The sequence below is a fragment of the Pan paniscus genome, chromosome 19, assembly GCF_029289425.2.
Source record: "Pan paniscus chromosome 19, NHGRI_mPanPan1-v2.0_pri, whole genome shotgun sequence".
Taxonomy (NCBI): Eukaryota; Metazoa; Chordata; class Mammalia; order Primates; family Hominidae; genus Pan; species Pan paniscus.
The window spans coordinates 14,394,007-14,414,358 of NC_073268.2; the positions used below are offsets into that span (position 1 = coordinate 14,394,007).

At 42.4% G+C, this 20,352-nt stretch overlaps 1 protein-coding gene across 1 annotated transcript in view; it reads right to left on the minus strand.

Moving 5' to 3' along the window:
• The window catches only part of TEKT1 (tektin 1), a 40,184-nt gene that overhangs the window by 6,651 nt on the left and 13,181 nt on the right, over positions 1-20,352 (minus strand). Inside the window, exons 3-7 of the mRNA XM_003810130.5 lie at positions 18,485-18,650; positions 15,129-15,257; positions 14,456-14,599; positions 12,133-12,355; positions 50-246 (exon numbers count right to left, since the gene is read on the minus strand). Of these exons, the coding sequence (XP_003810178.1) occupies positions 50-246; positions 12,133-12,355; positions 14,456-14,599; positions 15,129-15,257; positions 18,485-18,650 (859 nt within the window). The remainder of the gene's footprint in view (positions 1-49; positions 247-12,132; positions 12,356-14,455; positions 14,600-15,128; positions 15,258-18,484; positions 18,651-20,352) is intronic.

Here is a 20,352-nt window from a genome sequence, read left to right on the forward strand (position 1 = left end):
GGTTGGGATTGAGACCTGAGGGCCCTCTGCCCACTGGCTGCTAGCCTACCTTGCAACATTGTGGGTGATCTCTTGAACCTCCTTCATTAGCCTATATTGTGCGACATCACGACACAGCTCCACGTTCGGCCGGTGTGTCCTGGTCTCCAAGCGCGTATGAGCCACCTTGGCTGGCCCTTCTTGGTCAAGGATGGCCTTTTCAAGAGCTGTAATATTTTTCTCCTGGGAAGCAATCTCTTCCATGACCTTACAAAAAGGATTAGAGTAGGTGAGGCCAAGCTGTGCTCCTCAAAACTCAACAGCTGACAGCAGATGGGTTGTGATCATGTAAGTTAGGAAGAGGGAACCTCAGATTTCTTCTTAAGCAGCATGCCAGAGTCTGATCTCTCTTCCCTAAAGCAGTGATTGCTGGTGGGCAAGGTCACATAAGACTTAGAACCTTATGGACTCAAGGGACAGGACAGGCCATTGTCACCTCATCTCCCCACAGGAGATGCCCTCAGCAAAGGCCTGGCCAGAGTGGGGATCTCACTACTGCTCAAAGCTGCCTGCTCACCTTGGTACAGGGTACCTTTGTATCATGAGCAGAAAGCTGCCTATTTCCTCACCACTCCTATCCTGCTAGCACCAGTTCTGTCCTCTGGAAGCCTGAGGAAAGAAGGAGCAGTTCGGTCTGAGTTTGGTTGTTATTTTTGTGAGTGACTTTATGCACACAAAAAGACTACTTTTAGGCCAGATGTGGTGGCTCACAGCTGTAATCACAGCACTTTGGGAGGCTGAGGAGGGCAGATCACGAGGTCAGGAGTTCGAGACCAGCCTACCAACACGGTGAAAACCCCAACTCTACTAAAAATACAAAAATTAGCCGGGTGTTGTGGCACACACCTGTAATCCCAGCTACTCAGGAGGCTGAGGCAGGAGAATTGCTTGAACCCGGGAGGCGGAGGTTGCAGTGAGCCAAGATCGTGCCACTGCACTCCAGCCTGGGGGACAGAGTGAGACTCCGCCTCAGAAAAAAAAGAAAAGAAAAGAAAAAGACTACTTTTAAGTTACTTGGTTTTAACAAAATTAATATTTAACTGGTTTAAAATATATTTCTTCATTAAGCATTTTTTTTTAAAACTTGTACATCTACTTTTGCAATATACACAAAAGTAGATAGACTAAAGAACCTCACATAGCCATCAGCAGTTTCAGCAATGAGCAGTATGTGGCCAGTCTTGCTTCATCTATACTCCTGTCCATCAGCTTAGTTATTTTAAAACTAATCCCAGATATTATGTCCTTTTAGTTAAATATTTCACTTAAATATTTGAGTGTGTATTTCTAAGCATAGGATTCTTTTTTTTCTTTTGACAAAACCACAATACCTTTATCACACCAAAAAAGAGACAAAAGACTTATTCTTTAATAGTATAATAATATTTAGTTATCACATTTCACCAATTGTTCCATATATTTTGGTAGAGTTGGTTTGTCCAAATTACATCCCAATGAGGTCCAGAAATTGCACTTGGCTTTCTTAAGCTTCTATTTAAACACTTCTTAAGGTTTTCATAAGTCCGGTTCACAGATAAACTATTTTTAAATTTAGCAGATATTAGCAATTACTTTAAGCTGCTTTCGACTAATAATTGCTCCTACTTCAAACTTACTTAAAGTCCTTTGAATATTTATTTAAAGCAGCATTTATAAATTTGATACATAACTTTTTAAAATATTTGAATTATCTTTTTTTTTTGGCCTGGAATTTTATTTATTTATTTTTTTAAGGTGAATTTTATTTTATTTTTTATTATACTTTAAGTTTTAGGGTACATGTGCACAACGTGCAGGTTTGTTACATATGTATACTTGTGCCATGTTGGTGTGCTGCACCCATTAACTCATCATTTAGCATTAGTTATATCTCCTAATGCTATCCCTCCCCCCTCCCCCCACCCCACAACAGGCCCTGGTGTGTGATGTTCCCCTTCCTGTGTCCATGTGTTCTCATTGTTCAATTCCCACCTATGAGTGAGAACATGCGGTGTTTGGTTTTTTGTCTTTGCGATAGTTTGCTGAGAATGATGGTTTAGAGCTTCATCCATGTCCCTGCAATGGCTGCATAGTATTCCATGGTGTATATGTGCCACATTTTCTTAATCCAGTCTATCGTTGTTGGACATTTGGGTTGGTTCCAAGTCTTTGCTATTGTGAATAGTGCCGCAATAAACATACGTGTTCATGTGTCCTTATAGCAGCATTATTTATAATCCTTTGGGTATATATACCCAGTAATGGGATGGATGGGTCAAATGGTATTTCTAGTTCTAGATCCCTGAGGAATCGCCACACTAACTTCCACAATGGTTGAACTAGTTTACAGTTCCACCAACAGTGTAAAAGTGTTCCTATTTCTCCACATCCTCTCCAGCACCTGTTGTTTCCTGACTTTTTAATGATCGCCATTCTAACTGGTGTGAGATGGTATCTCATTGTGGTTTTGATTTGCATTTCTCTGATGGCCAGTGATGACGAGCATTTTTTCGTGTGTCTTTTGGCTGCATAAATATCTTCTTTTGAGAAGTGTCTGTTCATATCCTTTGCCCATTTTTTAATGGGGTTGTTTGTTTTTTTCTTGTAAATTTGTTGGAGTTCATTCTAGATTCTGGATATTAGCCCTTTGTCAGATGAGTAGACTGCAAAAATTTTCTTCCATTCTGCAGGTTGCCTGTTTACTCTGATGGTAGTTTCTTTTGCTGTGCAGAAGCTCTTTAGTTTAATTAGATCCCATTTGTCAATGTTGGCTTTTGTTGCCATTGCTTTTGGTGTTTTAGACATGAAGTCCTTGCCCATGCCTATGTCCTGAATGGTATTGCCTAGGTTTTCTTCTAGGGTTTTTATGGTTTTAGGTCTAACATGTAAGTCTTTAATCCACTTTGAATTAATTTTTGTATAAGGTGTAAGGAAGGGATCCAGTTTCAGCTTTCTACATATGGCTAGCCAGTTTTCCCAGCACCATTTATTAAATAGGGACTCCTTTCCCCATTTCTTGTTTTTGTCAGGTTTGTCAAAGATCAGATGGTTGTAGATATGCGGCAGTATTTCTGAGGGCTCTGTTCTGTTCCATTGGTCTACATCTCTGTTTTGGTACCAGTACCATGCTGTTTTGGTTACTGTAGCCTTGTAGTATAGTTTGAAGTCAGGTAGCGTGATGCCTCCAGCTTTGTTCTTTTGGCTTAGGATTGACTTGGCAATGCCAGCCCTTTTTTGGTTCCATACGGACTTTAAAGTAGTTTTTTCCAATTCAGTGAAGAAAGTCATTGGTAGCTTGATGGGGATGGCATTGAATCTATAAATTACCTTGGGCAGTATGGCCATTTTCATAATATTGATTCTTCCTACCCATGAGCATGGAATGTTCTTCCATTTGTTTGTATCCTCTTTTATTTCATTGAGCAGTGGTTTGTAGTTCTCCTTGAAGAGGTCCTTCACATCCCTTGTAAATTGGATTCCTAGGTATTTTATTCTCTTTGAAGCAAATGTGAATGGGAGTTCACTCATGATTTGGCTCTCTGTTTGTCTGTTATTGGTGTATACGAATGCTTGTGATTTTTGCACATTGATTTTGTATCCTGAGACTTTGCTGAAGTTGCTTATCAGCTTAAGGAGATTTTGGGCTGAGACAATGGGGTTTTCTAGATATACAATCATGTCATCTGCAAACAGGGACAATTTGACTTCCTCTTTTCCTAATTGAATACCCTTGATTTCCTTCTCCTGCCTAATTGCCCTGGCCAGAACTTCCAACATTATGTTGAATAGGAGTGGTGAGAGAGGGCATCCCTGTCTTGTGCCAGTTTTCAAAGGGAATGTTTCCAGTGTTTGCCCATTCAGTATGATATTGGCTGTGGGTTTCTTATAGATAGCTCTTATTATTTTGAGATATGTCCCATCAATACCTAATTTATTGAGAGTTTTTAGCATGAAGCGTTGTTGAATTTTGTCAAAGGACTTTTCTGCATCTATTGAGATAATCATATGGTTTTTGTCATTGGTTCTGTTTATATGCTGGATTATGTTTATTGATTTGCATATGTTGAACCAGCCTTGCATCCCAGGGATGAAGCCCACTTGATCATGGTGGATAAGCTTTTTGATGTGCTGCTGGATTCAGTTTGCCAGTATTTTATTGAGGATTTTTGCATCAATGTTCATCAGGGATATTGGTATTAAATTCTCTCTTTTTTTGTTGTGTCTCTGCCTGGCTTTGGTATCAGGATGGTGCTGGCCTCATAAAATGAGTTAGGGAGGATTCCATCTTTTTCTATTGATTGGAATAGTTTCAGAAGGAATGATACCAGCTCCTCCTTGTACCTCTGGTAGAATTCGGCTGGGAATCCGTCTGGTCCTGGAATTTTTTTTGGTTGGTAAGCTATTAACTATTGCCTCAATTTCAGAGCCTGTTATTGGTCTATTCAGAGATTCAACTTCTTCCTGGTTTAGTCTTGGGAGGGTTTACGTGTCGAGGAATTTATCCATGTCTTCTAGATTTTCTAGTTTATTTGTGTAGAGGTGTTTATAGTATTCTCTGCTGGTAATTTGTATTTCTGTGGGATCGGTGGTGATATCCCCCTTATCATTTTTTATTGCGTCTATTTGATTCTTCTCTCTTTTCTTCTTTATTCATCTTGCTAGCAGTCTATCAATTTTGTTGATCTTTTCAAAAAACCAGCTCCTGGATTCATTGATTTTTTTGAAGGGTTTTTTGTGTCTCTATTTCCTTCAGTTCTGCTCTGATCTTAGTTATTTCTTGCCTTCTGCTAGCTTTTGAATGTGTTTGCTCTTGCTTCTCTAGTTCTTCTAATTGTGATGTTAGGGTGTAAATTTTAGATCTTTCCTGCTTTCTCTTGTGGGCATTTAGTGCTATAAATTTCCCTCTACACACTGCTTCAAATGTGTCCCAGAGATTCTGGTATGTTGTGTCTTTGTTCTCATTGGTTTCAAAGAACATCTTTATTTCTGCCTTCATTTTGTTATGTACCCAGTAGTCATTTAGGAGCAGGTTGTTCAGTTTCCATGTAGTTGAGTGGTTTTGAGTGAGTTTCTTAATCCTGAGTTCTAGTTTGATTGCACTGTGGTCTGAGAGACAGTTTGTTATGATGTCCTTTCTTTTACATTTGCTGAGGAGTGCTTTACTTCCAACTTTGTGGTCAATTTTGGAATAAGTGCGGTGTGGTGCTGAGAAGAATGTATATTCTGTTGATTTGGGGTGGAGAGTTCTGTAGATGTCTATTAGGTCTGCTTGGTGCAGAGCTGAGTTCAATTCCTGGATATCCTTGTTAACTTTCTGTCTCGTTGATCTGTCTAATGTTGACAGTGGGGTGGTAAAGTCTCCCATTATTATTGTGTGGGAGTCTAAGTCTCTTTGTAGGTCTCTAAGGACTTGCTTTATGAATCTGGGTGCTCCTGTATTGGGTGCATATATATTTAGGATAGTTAGCTCTTCTTGTTGAATTGATCCCTTTACCATTATGTAATGCCCTCCTTTGTCTCTTTTGATCTTTGTTGGTTTAAAGTCTGTTTTATCCGAGACTAGGATTGCAACCCCTGCCTTTTTTTGTTTTCCATTTGCTTGGTAGATCTTCTTCCATCCCTTTATTTTGAGCCTATGTGTGTCTCTGCACATGAGATGGGTTTCCTGAATACAGCACACTGATGGGTCTTGACTCTTTATCCAATTTGCTAGTCTGAGTCTTTTAATTAGAGCATTTAGCCCATTTACATTTAAGGTTAATATTGTTATGTGTGAATTTGATCCTATCATTATGATGTTAGCTGGTTATTTTGCTCATGAGTTGATGCAGTTTCTTCCTAGCATCGATGGTCTTCACAATTTGGCATGTTTTTGCAGCACCTGGTACCAGTTGTTCCTTTCCATGTTTAGTGCTTCCTTCAGGAGCTCTTGCAAGGCAGGTCTGATGGTGACAAAATCTCTCAGCATTTGCTTGTCTGTAAAGGATTTTATTTTTCCTTCACTTATAAAGCTTAGTTTGGCTGGATATGAAATTCTGGGTTGAAATTTCTTTTCTTTAAGAATGTTGAATATTGGCCCCCACTCTCTTCTGGCTTGTAGAGTTTCTGCTGAGAGATCAGCTGTTAGTCTGATGGGCTTCCCTTTGTGGGTAACCCAACCTTTCTCTCTGGCTGCCCTTAACATTTTTTCCTTCATTTCAACTTTGGTGAATCTGACAATTATGTGGCTTGGAGTTGCTCTTCTCAAGGAGTAGCTTTGTGGCATTCTCTGTATTTCCTGAATTTGAATGTTGGCCTGCCTTGCTAGATTGGGGAAGTTCTCCTGGATAATATACTGCAGAGTGTTTTCCAACTTGGTTCCATTCTCCCCGTCACTTTCAGGTACACCAATCAGATGTAGATTTGGTCTTTTCACATAGTCCCATATTTCTTGGAGGCTTTGTTCGTTTCTTTTTATTCTTTTTTCTCTAAACTTCTCTTCTCACTTCATTTCATTCATTTGATCTTCCATCACTGATACCCTTTCTTCCAGTTGATCGAATCAGCTACTGAGGCTTGTACATTCGTCACATAGTTCTCATGCCTTGGTCTTCAGCTCCATCAGGTCCTTTAAGGACTTCTCTGCATTGGTTATTCTAGTTAGCCATTCGTCTAATTTTTTTTCAAGGTTTTTAACTTCTTTGCCATGGGTTTGAACTTCCTCCTTTAGCTCAGAGTAGTTTGATCATCTGAAGCCTTCTTCTCTCAACTTGTCAAAGTCATTCTCCATTAAGCTTTGTTCCATTGCTGGTGAGGAGCTGCATTCCTTTGGAGGAGGAGAGGCACTCTGATTTTTAGAGTTTCCAGTTTTACTGCTCTGTTTTTTCCCCATCTTTGTGGTTTTATCTACCTTTGGTCTTTGATGATGGTGACGTACAGATAGGGTTTTGGTGTGGATGTCCTTTCTGTTTGTTAGTTTTTCTTCTAACAGTCAGGACCCTCAGCTGCAGTTCTGTTGGAGTTTGCTGGAGGTCCACTCCAAACCCTGTTTGCCTAGGTATCAGCAGCGGAGGCTGCAGAACAGCGGATATTGGTGAACGGCAAATGTTGCTGCCTGATTGTTCCTCTGGAAGTTTTGTTTCAGAGGAGTACCCAGCCGTGTGAGGTGTCAGTCTGCCCCTACTGGGGGGTGCCTCCCAGTTAGGCTACTCGGGGGTCAGGGACCCACTTGAGGAGGCAGTCTGTCCATTCTCAGATCTCCAGCTGCATGCTGGGAGAACCACTACTCTCTTCAAAGCTGTCGGACAGGGACATTTAAGTCTGCAGAGGATTCTGCTGCCTTTTGTTTGGCAGTGCCCTCCCCCAGAGGTGGAGTCTACAGAGGCAGGCAGGCCTCCTTGAGCTGCAGTGGGCTCCACCCAGTTCAAGCTTCAGGGCTGCTTTGTTTACCTACTCAAGCCTCAGCAATGACAGGCGCCTCTCCGCCAGCCTGGCTGCCACCTTGCAATTTGATCTCAGACTGCTGTGCTAGCAGTGAGCGAGGCTCCGTGGGTGTAGGACCCTCCGAGCCAGGTGCAGGATATAATCTCCTGGTGTGCCGTTTGCTAAGACCGTTGGAAAAGCACAGTATTAGGGTGGAAGTGACCTGATTTTCCAGGTGCCATCTGTCACCCCTTTCTTTGACTAGAAAAGGGAATTCCCTGACCCCTTGCACTTCCCGGGTGAGGCAATGCCTCACCCTGCTTCGGCTTATGCTTGGTGCGCTGCACCCACTGTCCTGCACCCACTTTCCGACACTCCCCAGTGAGATGAACCTGGTACCTCAGTTGGAAACGCAGAAATCACCCATCTTCTGCGTCGCTCACGCTGGGAGCTGTAGGCTGGAGCTGTTCCTATTTGACCATCTTGGCTCCACCCCTATTTAAATTATCTTAACAAATAAGACCTTCTGGAGTTCTTAAATAGATTTGTCAATCTAATAAATTAGTAAAAAAAAGATGATGCTTTAAATTTTCTTAAATATTCGAATGCTATCTTCAAATTTAAAGTTTCAACTAAAATCATAAGGCTAAAACAATTATTTAATTATATATTTTAAAGAAATTTTTAAAAACCAGGCCAAATCTCTTAAATTTTACAAATACCTTAACCATCCAAAATACATAGATAGCAATACACTTATAATAAAACTACTACTGCTATGAGTGAGATCAAGAATCAGCAAACTATGGCCTATAAACTAAATCCAGTCTGCAACCTGTTTTTGTAAAGACTGTGAAATAAGATTTTTTTTAAGTAATAATCTTCAATTTCTTTAGAGCCGTTTTAAGTTTAAAAAAAAATTGAGCAGAAAGTAGAATTCCCATATGCTTTCTCCCCCCTATCCAGGTTTTCCTTATTATTAGCATCTTCCATTAGTGTGGTACACTTGTTATTAATACAATTGATGAGCCAATATTGATATATTATTATTAACTAAAGTCCACAATTTACATTAGGGTTCACTCTTTGTGTTGTACAATCTATGAGTTTTGTTTGTTTGTTTGTTTGCTTTTGTTTTTTATGGAGTCTTACTCTGTCACCCAGGCTGGATAGCAATGGCATGATCTCAGCTCACTGCAACCTCTGCCTCCTAGGTTCAAGCAATTCTCCTGCCTCAGCCTCCCAAATAGCTGGGATTACAGGCAGGCTCCACCACAGCCAGCTAATTTTTGTATTTTTAGTAGAGACAGGGTTTCGCTGTGTTGGCCAAGCTGGTCTTGAACCTCTGACCTCAGGTGATCCACCCGCCTCAGCCTCCCAAAGTACTAGGATTACAGGCATGAGCCACCACACCCAGCCGATTCTATGGGTTTTGACAGATGTATAACTACATGTATCCACCTTTACAATATCATACAGAATATGTTTTGCTGCCCTAGAACACCCCTGGGCTGCTTCCATTGATCCTTCCTTCCTTCTTCCACCCACCCAAACCCCTGACAACCGCTGATCTTTTTCATCTCCATAGTTTTGTCTTTTCTAGAATGTCATATAGTTGGAATTATGATTCATATCATACAGTATGAGTTTCAAATCAGCTTCTTTAACTCAGCAATATGCATTTAAAGTTCCTCTATGTCTTTTCATGGCTTGATAGCTCACGCCTTTTTAGTGCTGAATAATATTTCATTGTCTGGATGTACCACAGTTTATCCATCCATTCACCTATCTTAGCTGTTTGCAAGTTTTGGCAATCATGAATAAAGCTGCTATAGACATTCATATGCAGGTTTTTGTATGAACATAAGTTTTCAGCCCATCTGGGCAAATACCAAGGAAGGAGATTGCTGAATCCTAAGAGTATATGTTTAGCCTTGTAAGAAACTGCCACCCTCTCTTCCAAAGGGGCTGTACCATTTTGCATTCTCATCATCAATGAATGAGAGTTCCTGTTGCTCCACATCCTCACCAGCATTTGGGGGTGTCAGTGCTTTGGATTTTCTGTAGGTGCCTTGGTGTTGTTGTTTTAATTTGCAATTCCCTAATGACATAGGATGTTGAGCATCTTTTCGTATGCTTACTTGCCCTCTGTATATCTGTATTGGTGAGGTGTCTGTTTAGATCTTTTGTTCATTTTTGTAGTTGGTCTGTTTTCCCATTGTTGAATTTTAAGAGTTCTTTGTATGTTTTGGATAACAATTCTTTATCAGATATGTATTTTGCAAGTATTTTATCCCAGTGTGTGGTTTGTCTTTTCATTGTCTTAGGGATTTTTAAATTTTAAATGGTTGGGGAGAAAAATAAAAGCAGAATATCGTCATGTGAAAATTACATAAAATTATATTTTTAATGCCCATAAATAAAGCTGTATTGAAACACAGCCATGCTTATTCATTTATTATTGCTTCTGAACTACCATGGCAGAATTAAGTCATGGTGACACACTGTATGTGATGTTCTCATGGCTTTGCACTGTTGCCCAGAGCACTATAAATCACAGTGACATGTTTATAACTTGACAGTTTTCCAACCATGTGTCACCATACAGTGACATCTTACTATTTTATTTTTATGCATTTTTTTTTTGAGATGGAGTTTCGCTCTTATTGCCCAGGCTGGAGCACAATGGCACAATCTCGGCTCACTGCAACCTCTGTCTCCCAGGTTCAAGCGATTCTCCTGCCTCAGCCTCCCAAGTAGCTGTGATTACAGGCGCCTGCCACCACACCAGGCTAATTTTTTGTATTTTTAGTAGAGACAGGGTTTCACCCTGTTGCCCAGGCTAGTCATGAACTCCTGACCTCTCAGGTGATCCACCCACCTTGGCCTCCCAAAGTGCTGGGATTACAGGCGTGATCCACCACGCCTGGCCGTGACATCTTATTTTATTGTTTTATTACCAGTATGTCTTTGTTTCTGCTCCTTAGCCTCTTCTCTTCCTCTCTTCTCTTCTCAGTGCTCTCCCATCCTCGCTTCTATCCTATCTCAGATCCATCTTTCAAGGCCTATACTAAGTTCTTATTCCACCAGGAAGTCTCTGGATTATTCCTTGGCTATCATCATCATCATCAATCAACTATTTTTATTATTTATATGTATGATATTATATGTTAATCGTATATGCAAAATGTGTGTGTGTGTGTGTGTGTGTGTGTGAAATGTATACATGCCAGGCACTGTTCTAAATATTTTATATGAGTTGTCTAACTTAACCCTGGCTGGGGAAGACTATTGTTTCTCCCCATTTTATCAAGGAGGAAACTAAGGAACAGGGGGCTTCAGGGTCTCCCTAAGGTCACACAGCAAGTGTTGAAGCCACAGTTCAAACCCAAGATGTCTGGCTCTGACGTCTACCCATTTCCACTAGGCTCGTCTACCTCTCGGTTTGCTGAATATTGCAGTTTCACCCTCGATGATACTCTGGTTTCTCCAGCACATCACAGAAATAAATCTTGTCCACAACTGGACTCTGAGCTCTGGGAGGGAGTGTTCAGGATGTGGCAACAGGACAGGGATTCAGGGGCTGAGAAGGCCTGGGCTCCACTCCCACCGTGCCGCCTTGGGGCCCGTCCCCTCTCTGTTTCAGCTTCACCAGCAGTAAAGCGTAGGGTGGGCTGACAGTGGCCTGCTGAAATGAGTAGCTTGAAATCCACCAACGTGGGAGTATTTGTACTACAGACATCGACAGATTCTACAGGAAGGACCCTAATCTGTAGAATTTGCCGATATCTGTGGTACAAATGCTCCCACTTTGTATTTGCAGTACAAATACTAACCCCCTCTGATATGGTTTGGCTCTGTGTCCCCACCCAAATCTCATCTTGCATTGTAATCCCCACATGTTGAGGGAGGAATCTGGTGGGAGGTAATTGGATCATGGGGGCAGCTTCCCCCACGCTGTTCTCATGATAGTGAGAGAGTTCTCACGAGATCTGATGGTTTTAAAAGTGGCAGTTTCCCCTGCACTCTTTCTGTCTCCTGCTGCCTTGTGAAGAAGGTGCTGGCTTCTCCTTCACCTTCTGCCATGACTGTAAGTTTCCTGAGGCTTCCCCAGCCATGTGGAACTGTGAGTCAATTAAACCTCTTTCCTTTATAAATTACCCAGTCTTGGGTAGCTCTTTATGGTGGTGTGAAAGTGGACTAAAACACCCTCTGAGAGCCAGTTTACCAGCGTAACACTGGATAACCAGGAGAAATGACCGGCTAGAGTCCTAAAGCTCCAACCAGGTTTGGAAAAACTGGCTGCATCAACTCCTGTAACTTCAGAGTCCTAAAGGACACGTGAGAGCATGTAGTCCATTTCCGTATTTCACATACGGAGGAATGGCAACTGGAGTGGGAAGACAGCCAGGCACAAAGCTGCAACCAGCCCCTAAGCCTCCTGTCTCCTGCCTCAGGGTTCTGTTCTCTGCATTTCTGTTCTCTGCAGCAGTGAGTGACAATGGAGGCCCAGAGTGGGGCAAAGTCCCGCTCCAGTCCCCAAAAATGCAAAGCCTGCTGCTAAGCTGGAGAGATATGAATGACCCTTACCCACGAGTTAACCCAATATCCCAAGACCAGAAGTCTAGCGGTCTGGCCCAGGGGGCATTCTTGTTTTCCATGGTGAAAGCTCCTGAATCTTCTCTTCTTCCATGCTCCCTCAAGGGACCTCACCTTGGCCAGATGATCAGCCAGCTTGTCCCTGGCATCCTTTGTATCCTTCAGCCCATTCTTGAATGCCGTGTCCACCACATCACACTGCTTGCGCAGATCATTGGCTGTCTGGGACAGTATTCGATCCACCAGGGCTTTCAGCGTCAGGGAATTGTTCCGCTGCTTGTCAGCCTTCTCCACATTGGTGCTGGAGAAGTCCAACCAGTCTTCCAGACTCACGGAACTGAAATAGACCCCACGCTTTCATTCACAGCATATTTGGGGTGGGGAAGGGGGTTGGGAGAGAGGGACGAGCTACACCTTCCTCTCATCAGAAGCACCTAGAACGTTACCCTATCTCTAGGCAGAGCAAATAGTGGTCTGTCAGTATCAATAGCTGTCACTTTGGGCAACCTCCCTACTCTGGCATTGGGCTGGCACCTTATAGACATTATCTCATTTAATCCTCATGACGGCCAAGTGAGCTAACTTTTCTAATCCCCATTTTACAGATGAGGGAAACTGAGCTCAGAAAAATGAAGTAACTTGGGTGAGATTGCTCAGCTAGAGATAATTTGAGCATCAAAATAAATACTAATGTAATAGATTACACTGAATAAAATAGAAACCATCCATCTATACAGATTTAAATAAACAAGTGAATAAATTACTCGTTTGAAGAGGAACTATCTTCTGGAATGACACTGATGAACTTCAAAATAATGTTAATTGGAAGAAACCAGACACACACACACACACACACACCCCCACATATCTAGTATATAATGCTGTTTAATGAAAAGCAGGCAAAACCATCCTATTACAAGTCAGGAAAGTTATTACCTTCAGGATGGAGGGAGGGACTATTGATTGGAAGAGGACAGGATGATAGGGATGGTGATAATGTTTTCTTTCTTGACCTGGTGGTGATATGAGGCTTTGTTCAGTTTGTGATTAGAAGCAGCCTCTGAGATGGCCCTTAGTGATCCCCCCTCCTGGTATTCATGCCTTTGTGTAATCCCCTCGCCTTGAGTATGGGATGAATTTATTGACTTGCTTCTCACAAATAGAAGGATGTCACTTCTGGGATTAGGATATAAAAAAGACTGTGGCTTCTGTCATCCGTTCTCTCTCTCTCTCTCTCTCTCTCTCTCTCTCTCGGATCACTCATTATGGGAGAAACCAGTTGCCATGTCATGGGACATCCCCATGGTGAAATTCACAAGGCAAGGAACCAAGGCCCACCATCACCCACAATCAGCTTGGAATTGGACCCCACCCGGGTCAAGCCTTCAGATGGATTGCAACCCCAGCAGCTGGCTTGACTACAACCTCAGAAGACATCAAGCCTGGGGCACCCAGTTGAACAGGGCCTGGCTTCCCCACCCAAGGAACCATGAGATAATACATGTTTATTGTCTTAAGCTGCAAAGTTTGGGGATAATTTAGTATACAGCAAAAGATAACTAACACAATGAGAATGCTTCGAACTTGTGCACTTTTCTATATGTATGTTTTATTTCAAAAAGAAGGTTTTAAAAATTAAAGTGAGTTAGGCTGTGATATAATGTTAACCGAAAAATGCAAATTAGATGTCGCAGAAAAGGTACATAGTATAATCTCATTTTTATAAACTAAACAAAGTTTACCGTATGTGTGTGAGTGCACATGTACATATGTTTGTATGAACATGCAGCTAACACCAGTTATCTCAGTGGATGTAAAAACAGAAAGGGGAGGCCGGGAGCAGTGGCTCACGCCTGTAATCCCAGCACTTTGGGAGGCCAAGGCGGGCAGATCACGAGGTCAGGAGATTGAGACCATCCTGGCTAACATGGTGAAACCCCATCTCTACTAAAAATACAAAAAATTAGCCGGGCATGGTGGCGGGTGCCTGTAGTCCCAGCTACTTGGGAGGCTGAGACAGGAGAATGGCGTGAACCCAGGAGGCGGAGCTTGCAGTGAGCCGAGATCGCGCCACTGCACTCCAGCCTAAGTGACAGAGCAAGACTCTGTCTCAAAAAAAAAAAAAGGGGAAAAATTCACTTGCTCTTCATACATTTTTAGATTATTTTACTTGTTAAAAACATGTATAGATGAAGGAATAAAATGTTTTATTCTTTAAAGGTTTAAAGGTTTTATGTCAGACTTTCTTAGTTAGTGAGCCTAACCTGGAGAATCAGGAGCCTCTGGGCCCAATATCAAGGTCACCATTCAACGCTGCCTTTGCCCCAAGCCCACCACTTCCAAGCTCTCAGCCAGCTGCAAGGACGAGCCGCTAGGTCTTGCCTGTCTGAGAAGCACTGGGTCACCCGCAAGGAGGAAGACGGCAAGGCCCACTCACTTTGGCTCAATCCTCACGGCGTTCTCAGAATATCTGATGTTTGGTGAGTTGTTGTTGAGCGAGAAGCAGATATCATCTATGGTCAGGGCCACAAACTTGTCCTTCAAATCCTTCTCAAGATTGTACTTGGCAGAGCGGTTCATCCTGAAGAGAGAAAGTAAACTGGGTTTCTGCCTCTGGAGTGCCCAGGTGGCACCCACAGTTCCTCAGAGAGGTCCTGGAAAGTGAAGCTGCAGCTAGGTCTGGTGCAGGATGATGGTACTGCCCCCCACCCATCACCCCAACACTCATGCGTATACCATTTGATGCCCGGTGACAAATCAACGTAACCAAATGTGGACTTGGAGATTCTCCCTTCTACTGTGACATTTTCCAGTGTCACCATTGCAGCCTACTATGTGTGAGGGGTCAGCCTCACCAGTGGGTTCCAGTGTCCTCCAGTTTATAACCAGGGTGAAATCCAGCTCCAGCCCCACCCTTACCAGAGGGCGGCTGCCATGTATGAGGGATGTGACCAGCTCTTACCCTGAGTGCTGGGGCGATCTGGGGACACAAAGTGGGAGCGGGAATGTTGAACCCCTTTCTTTCTGTGCCATGGAGCCCAGCTTTTGTGGACACTGCCTTTTCTCAAAATTCCCAGTGGAGATTTGGAGGGCAGGCCGAAGAGTCATACCGAATCTGCTCGGAAGTCTCCTCCAAGGTACGGGTCAGCAGAGCCATAATGCCCCGGATGATCTCAGCCTCCTTTATCAGCTCATGCTCCACTGTGTCGTGCACCAGGTCAATGCCAATGCGCTTCTCCCTGGCAGGGGGAAAGGCAGCCAGTCAGCCAACACGTGCAACATGAGGTGACTCAACATTGGCTAATGGCTGCACACTCAGAACTATCTGCACGACTGATTTGAGTGTCACCCGATCCATCCGATGACACAGTGGGTGACAGATATTAGTTGGTGTCTATGTGACTTCAAAATATCCAAACACAATGAAGAAAAATTGATTGATGACTGGTCACTTGGTCTGAAACATGCCAAATGGACTTTTTTCTCTCTCTCTCTTTTTCTTTTCTTTGTATTTTTTTTAAATTATACTTTAAGTTCTAGGGTACATGTGCACAACGTGCAGGTTTGATACATAGGTATACATGTGCCACATTGGTTTGCTGCACCCATCAACTCATCATTTACATTATGTATTTCTCCTAATGCTATCCCTCCCCCAGCCCCCCACACCCTGACAGGCCCCGGTGTGTGATGTTCCCTGCCCTTTGTCCAAGTGTTCTCATTGTTCAATTCCCACCTATGAGTGAGAACATGCGGTGTTTGGTTTTCTGTCCTTGTGATAGTTTGTGCAGAATGATGGTCTCCAGCTGCATCCATGTCCCTGCAAAGGGCATGAACTCTTCCTTTTTTATGGCTGCATAGTATTCCATGGTGTATATGTGCCACATTTTCTTAATCCAGTCTATTACTGATGGACATTTGGGTTGGTTCCAAGTCTTTGCTATTGTGAATAGTGCCACAATAAACAAACGTGTGCATATGTCTTTATAGTAGCATGATTTATAATCCTTTGGGTATATACCCAGTAATGGGATTGCAGGGTCAAATGGTAATTCTAGTTCTAGATCCTTGAGGAATCGCCACACTGTCTTCCACGATGGTTGAACTAATTTACCCTCCCACCAACAGTGTAAAAGCGTTCCTATTTCTCCACATCCTCTCCAGCATCTGTTGTTTCCTGACTTTTTAATGGTTGCCATTCTAACTAGCATGAGATGGTATCTCATTGTGGTTTTGATTTGCAGCCAGATGGACTTTTTTTCCCAAGAAGAGGAAAGTTTTAAATAATAATAATAAATTCAAAGACTTGTTTCCTTCCTTGATCCTCATTCAGTGTTTAGACAAACAATTGAACATAGAAAGATGTTTTAGGGTGGGTGCAGTGACTCACGCCTGTAATCCCAGCATTTTGGGAGGCTGAGGCAGGTGGATCGCCTGAGGTCGGGAGTTGGAGACCAGCCTGGCCAACATGGAGAAACCCCGTCTCTACTAAAAACACAAAATTAGCCAAGAGTGGTGGTGCATGCCTGTAATCCTAGCTACTCAGGAGGCTGAGGCAGGAGAATCGCTTGAACCCGGGAGGTGGAGGTTTCGGTGGGCCGAGATTGCACCATTCCACTCCAGCCTGGGCAACAAGAGCGAAACTCCATCTCAAAAAAAATTTTTAAAGATGTTTATAGTAATAATAACTACTAATAATAATAATACCAATAGTAATATTGCCTCTGCCAGTAAGCACTTACTCCGTGACAGGCATTGTGCTGAGCTTTATTAATATATAAACATTCTTTCTTAGCCCTTTCAAGTACAGATGGGGAAACTGAGTTTCAGAGAGACTAAGTGATCTACCCAGTGTCACAGAACTGTGTGCCACATGTGCTTCTAGCCAAGACGCCATCCTCCTCCCAAACTGACCCTGCTACACAACGTTTTGCTCTTTTTCAACCTCCATGATAGTGCTTGGAAAGGAGGTTCCCCTACTCACTAGCTGGGTGCCCTTAGCCACTATATAACCTACCTGTGCCTTGGTTTCCTTTTCTGTAAAATGGGGGTAATTATTAGTACTTCATAGGATTGTGGCACACTACAAATGAGCTATAAAAGCATAAGCTACAGTACCTGGCACATAGTACATGCTCAATAAACTTAGCAGCCTCTACGTTATCATTATCCTTAGGCTTAGACTTGAGCCAACTGGGTGTTGAGCTCTTTGATGAGCTGCTATTTCTCTTTGCTTCATAGATTTCTAAATCTGGCTGGGGAGACTGCTGCCTGGTTCCTGCAAAGGGTCCTGTTTAAGCTTATGGAAGGAATAGGGCTTTCCAGGAAGACAGGGGCATGGTGCATTTGAGAAACTGCAAGTAGCTCCACACACCTAAGCACATCCCACTACTGGGGACAAGATATGGATCCAGAGAGGTCACTGGGGGCCCTATCATGATAAACCTTGGTTTGCTAAGCTAAGAGGCTTAAAATTTATCTTGAAGCCATTGGGGTTTGAAGGATTCTAAGCATGGCGGTGACTGGGAAAAATCTGCATTTGGAAAAGTTCACTCAACAGCCAGTGTGCAGGGTGCACTAGATTATAGGGGACTATGCTAACAGCAAGAAGACCTGTTAGGGCACTCCAGCTAGGTCTGCGGCAGAACCCAGGTCTGGAAACCAGCATCACCCCAGAGTAGAAAGGATCATTCTTTTCACTGGATTTATAGGAGGGAAATAATAATAAAAAGCATGTTCCTATAGTGCTGTCTGGATTACAAAGTGCTTCCGTGTGGCTCTGCATGGGAGAGACATACTGTCCCCTGGGAGCTATAGTGTCTGTTCTCACCTTCTTCCTTGGCAACAGAACCCCCGGTTTTTTAGCTGAGCACCTGGCTGCCCAAAGTAAAACCAATCATTTCCCAGCATCTGTTGGTGTGGCCATGTGATTAAGTTCTGTCAATAGGATGCAAATAGAAATGACGAATGCCAGATCCCACTTACTCCTACTTGCTGGAATGTAGACATAATGGCTGGAGCTCCAGCTGCCATCTTAAACCACAAGGTAACATTAGGAGTGAAAGCCATGTGCAGTAGAACAAGAAGATAGACAAAGCCTGGAACCCTAAAACTGTGGCCCACCATTCCAACCCTGGACTGACTATCTCCAGACTCTTTGAATGTAAGAGAGAAAGAAATCGTTTTCTTTAAATTCAATGTTATTTTAAAGTTTTCTGCTACCCACAGCCAAACCTAGTCCTAACATATTTGAGTTGAGTTAGTCAAGAGCAGAGTTGAGGCATGAACCAAGTCCAGCGCCCCTTGCACTGCCCAGCACCAGGGGCATGCTGGGATAACTTCAGGCTCTAAAATAACACCTGTTCAAGTGCTGTGTTCTAACTCACCATCGCGCACAGCTGGCATTTACTACCCAGCATCTCATTTGTCACAACACGTGAATCATTTGAGGGACCTTCGCTCCTACCTGTATGCCAGGCATGTCTCAGTGATGTGCAAGGGCTCTTTCAAGGTCTCCAGGGCTTTTTCCAATCTGATCTTATATATGAGTAGATTATCAGTTACATTCACAAGCTGCTCAAGTTTGTCTTCTAATTCCTTCTTCCAAAACTGGACTTCCTCGAGTCTCTGTTCTGAAGCACGTGGGGAAGTTACACCAGGGTTAATCTATCCCAAGGTAGCCAACATTTGAATTAGAAACTTGAAGACTGTTGTAAAACCACCTGTGACATGCTCTTTTCCTCTTAGTGCTGTGCTATTTGGGGCATCTTTTCATCTTTTTAAATGTTTATTTGCAGGAAGGAAGGAAGATATATTTTCTTACAGTCCACATCAGATTTATCATTCTACACCCACTAGTTCTTCAGTGCCCACTGTTTTTAATAACTTTTAATTTTATCAAAGATATAAATGTGTGTTGTTAGAAAAGTCAAATAGTATCACAGAATTAAAACTCTCTGACCTGTCCCCACCCATTTGAGATGGAGTCTCACTGTGTCACCCAGGCTGGAGTGCAGTGGTGCAATCTCTGCTCACTGCAAGCTCTGCCTCCCAGGTTCACGCCATTCTCCTGTCTCAACCTCCCGAGTAGCTGTGACTACAGGCATCCGCCACCACACCCGGCTAATTTTTTGTATTTTTTAGTAGAGACTGGGTTTCACCATGTTAGCCAGGATGGTCTCGATCTCCTGACCTCGTGATCCGCCTGCCTCGGCCTCCCAAAGTGCTGGGATTACAGGTGTCAGCCACTGCGCCAGGCCCCTTATCACTTCTGACATTTGCTTATACTGCTATTCACTCATTATCAGTTTTGATATTATATGTTGATTTCCTGTGATGAAAGATAATGATTTGCTCTTAACCAACTCACACAATATACTTCCATCTCCCAATATAGTTGTATCACCATTTTGTTAAACAATAAATAAGTAAACTTATTATTTATTTACATTTTGTAAATATATAAATGTTATTTACACCTGAGCCCTATCATACACTGTAATAAATTTCTTTTCTTACAAAATTTTCTGTTTTGGGGAGGAGTTAAAATGGCATTTTTGCTTCACTTTCTTTTTTAAATGATAATTAAAGGCAGATTTATTAGTAATGAGTAAAAAAATGACTGATTATACTAGGAAAATAATTAAATATATATATATTTAATTGATAATGAGTAGTTCAGCATTTGAATCTTAAAGTCATAATGTACTGGTTGTAGTGTCAGTTTCCACTTCTGTAAATAGACTCTGTTTTAAAAACAATAGTTATTGTATATATTTGAGGTTTACAACATGACATTATGAGATAGTAAAATGGGTAGCATAGTGATTGCTTCAGTTTCTTTATATTATTAATTTTTTCTTAATATGCCCTCAATATATTCCAACCCATCAAGTAAGCTATCAATTTTCTTTCCTCCTTGGAGATGTCTCTCCTAGAGCATCTTCTCCTCCTGCTGGATGAGTTGCTCTCTAGTTTGCTGTGTAGCTGTCATCCTATGACTTTGCTTCCAGGAATCCCCTTCACTCTTCTCCTGTTGCTGTCCCGTTTCCTGGATTGTATTTCTTCCTCTTCCTTGATTTACTCTTTCAGTATGCTGAAGCATATCCTTCAGTAACTTCCTAAGAAATGGATGCATGTGAGGTAAAGTTTTTGAAAACCTGCAAGTCTGCAAATGTCTTTATTCTACCCTCGACATTTCATTCTATTTGGCTGTGCCCTGAGTTACAGTTTGTAACTCTTTTTTATTTAGAATTGTGATTGTGTCCCTCCATTTCCTTCTAATTTCCAGAGTTTCTGTTGAAAAGTCTGATGCCACTCTGATTCCTGATTCTT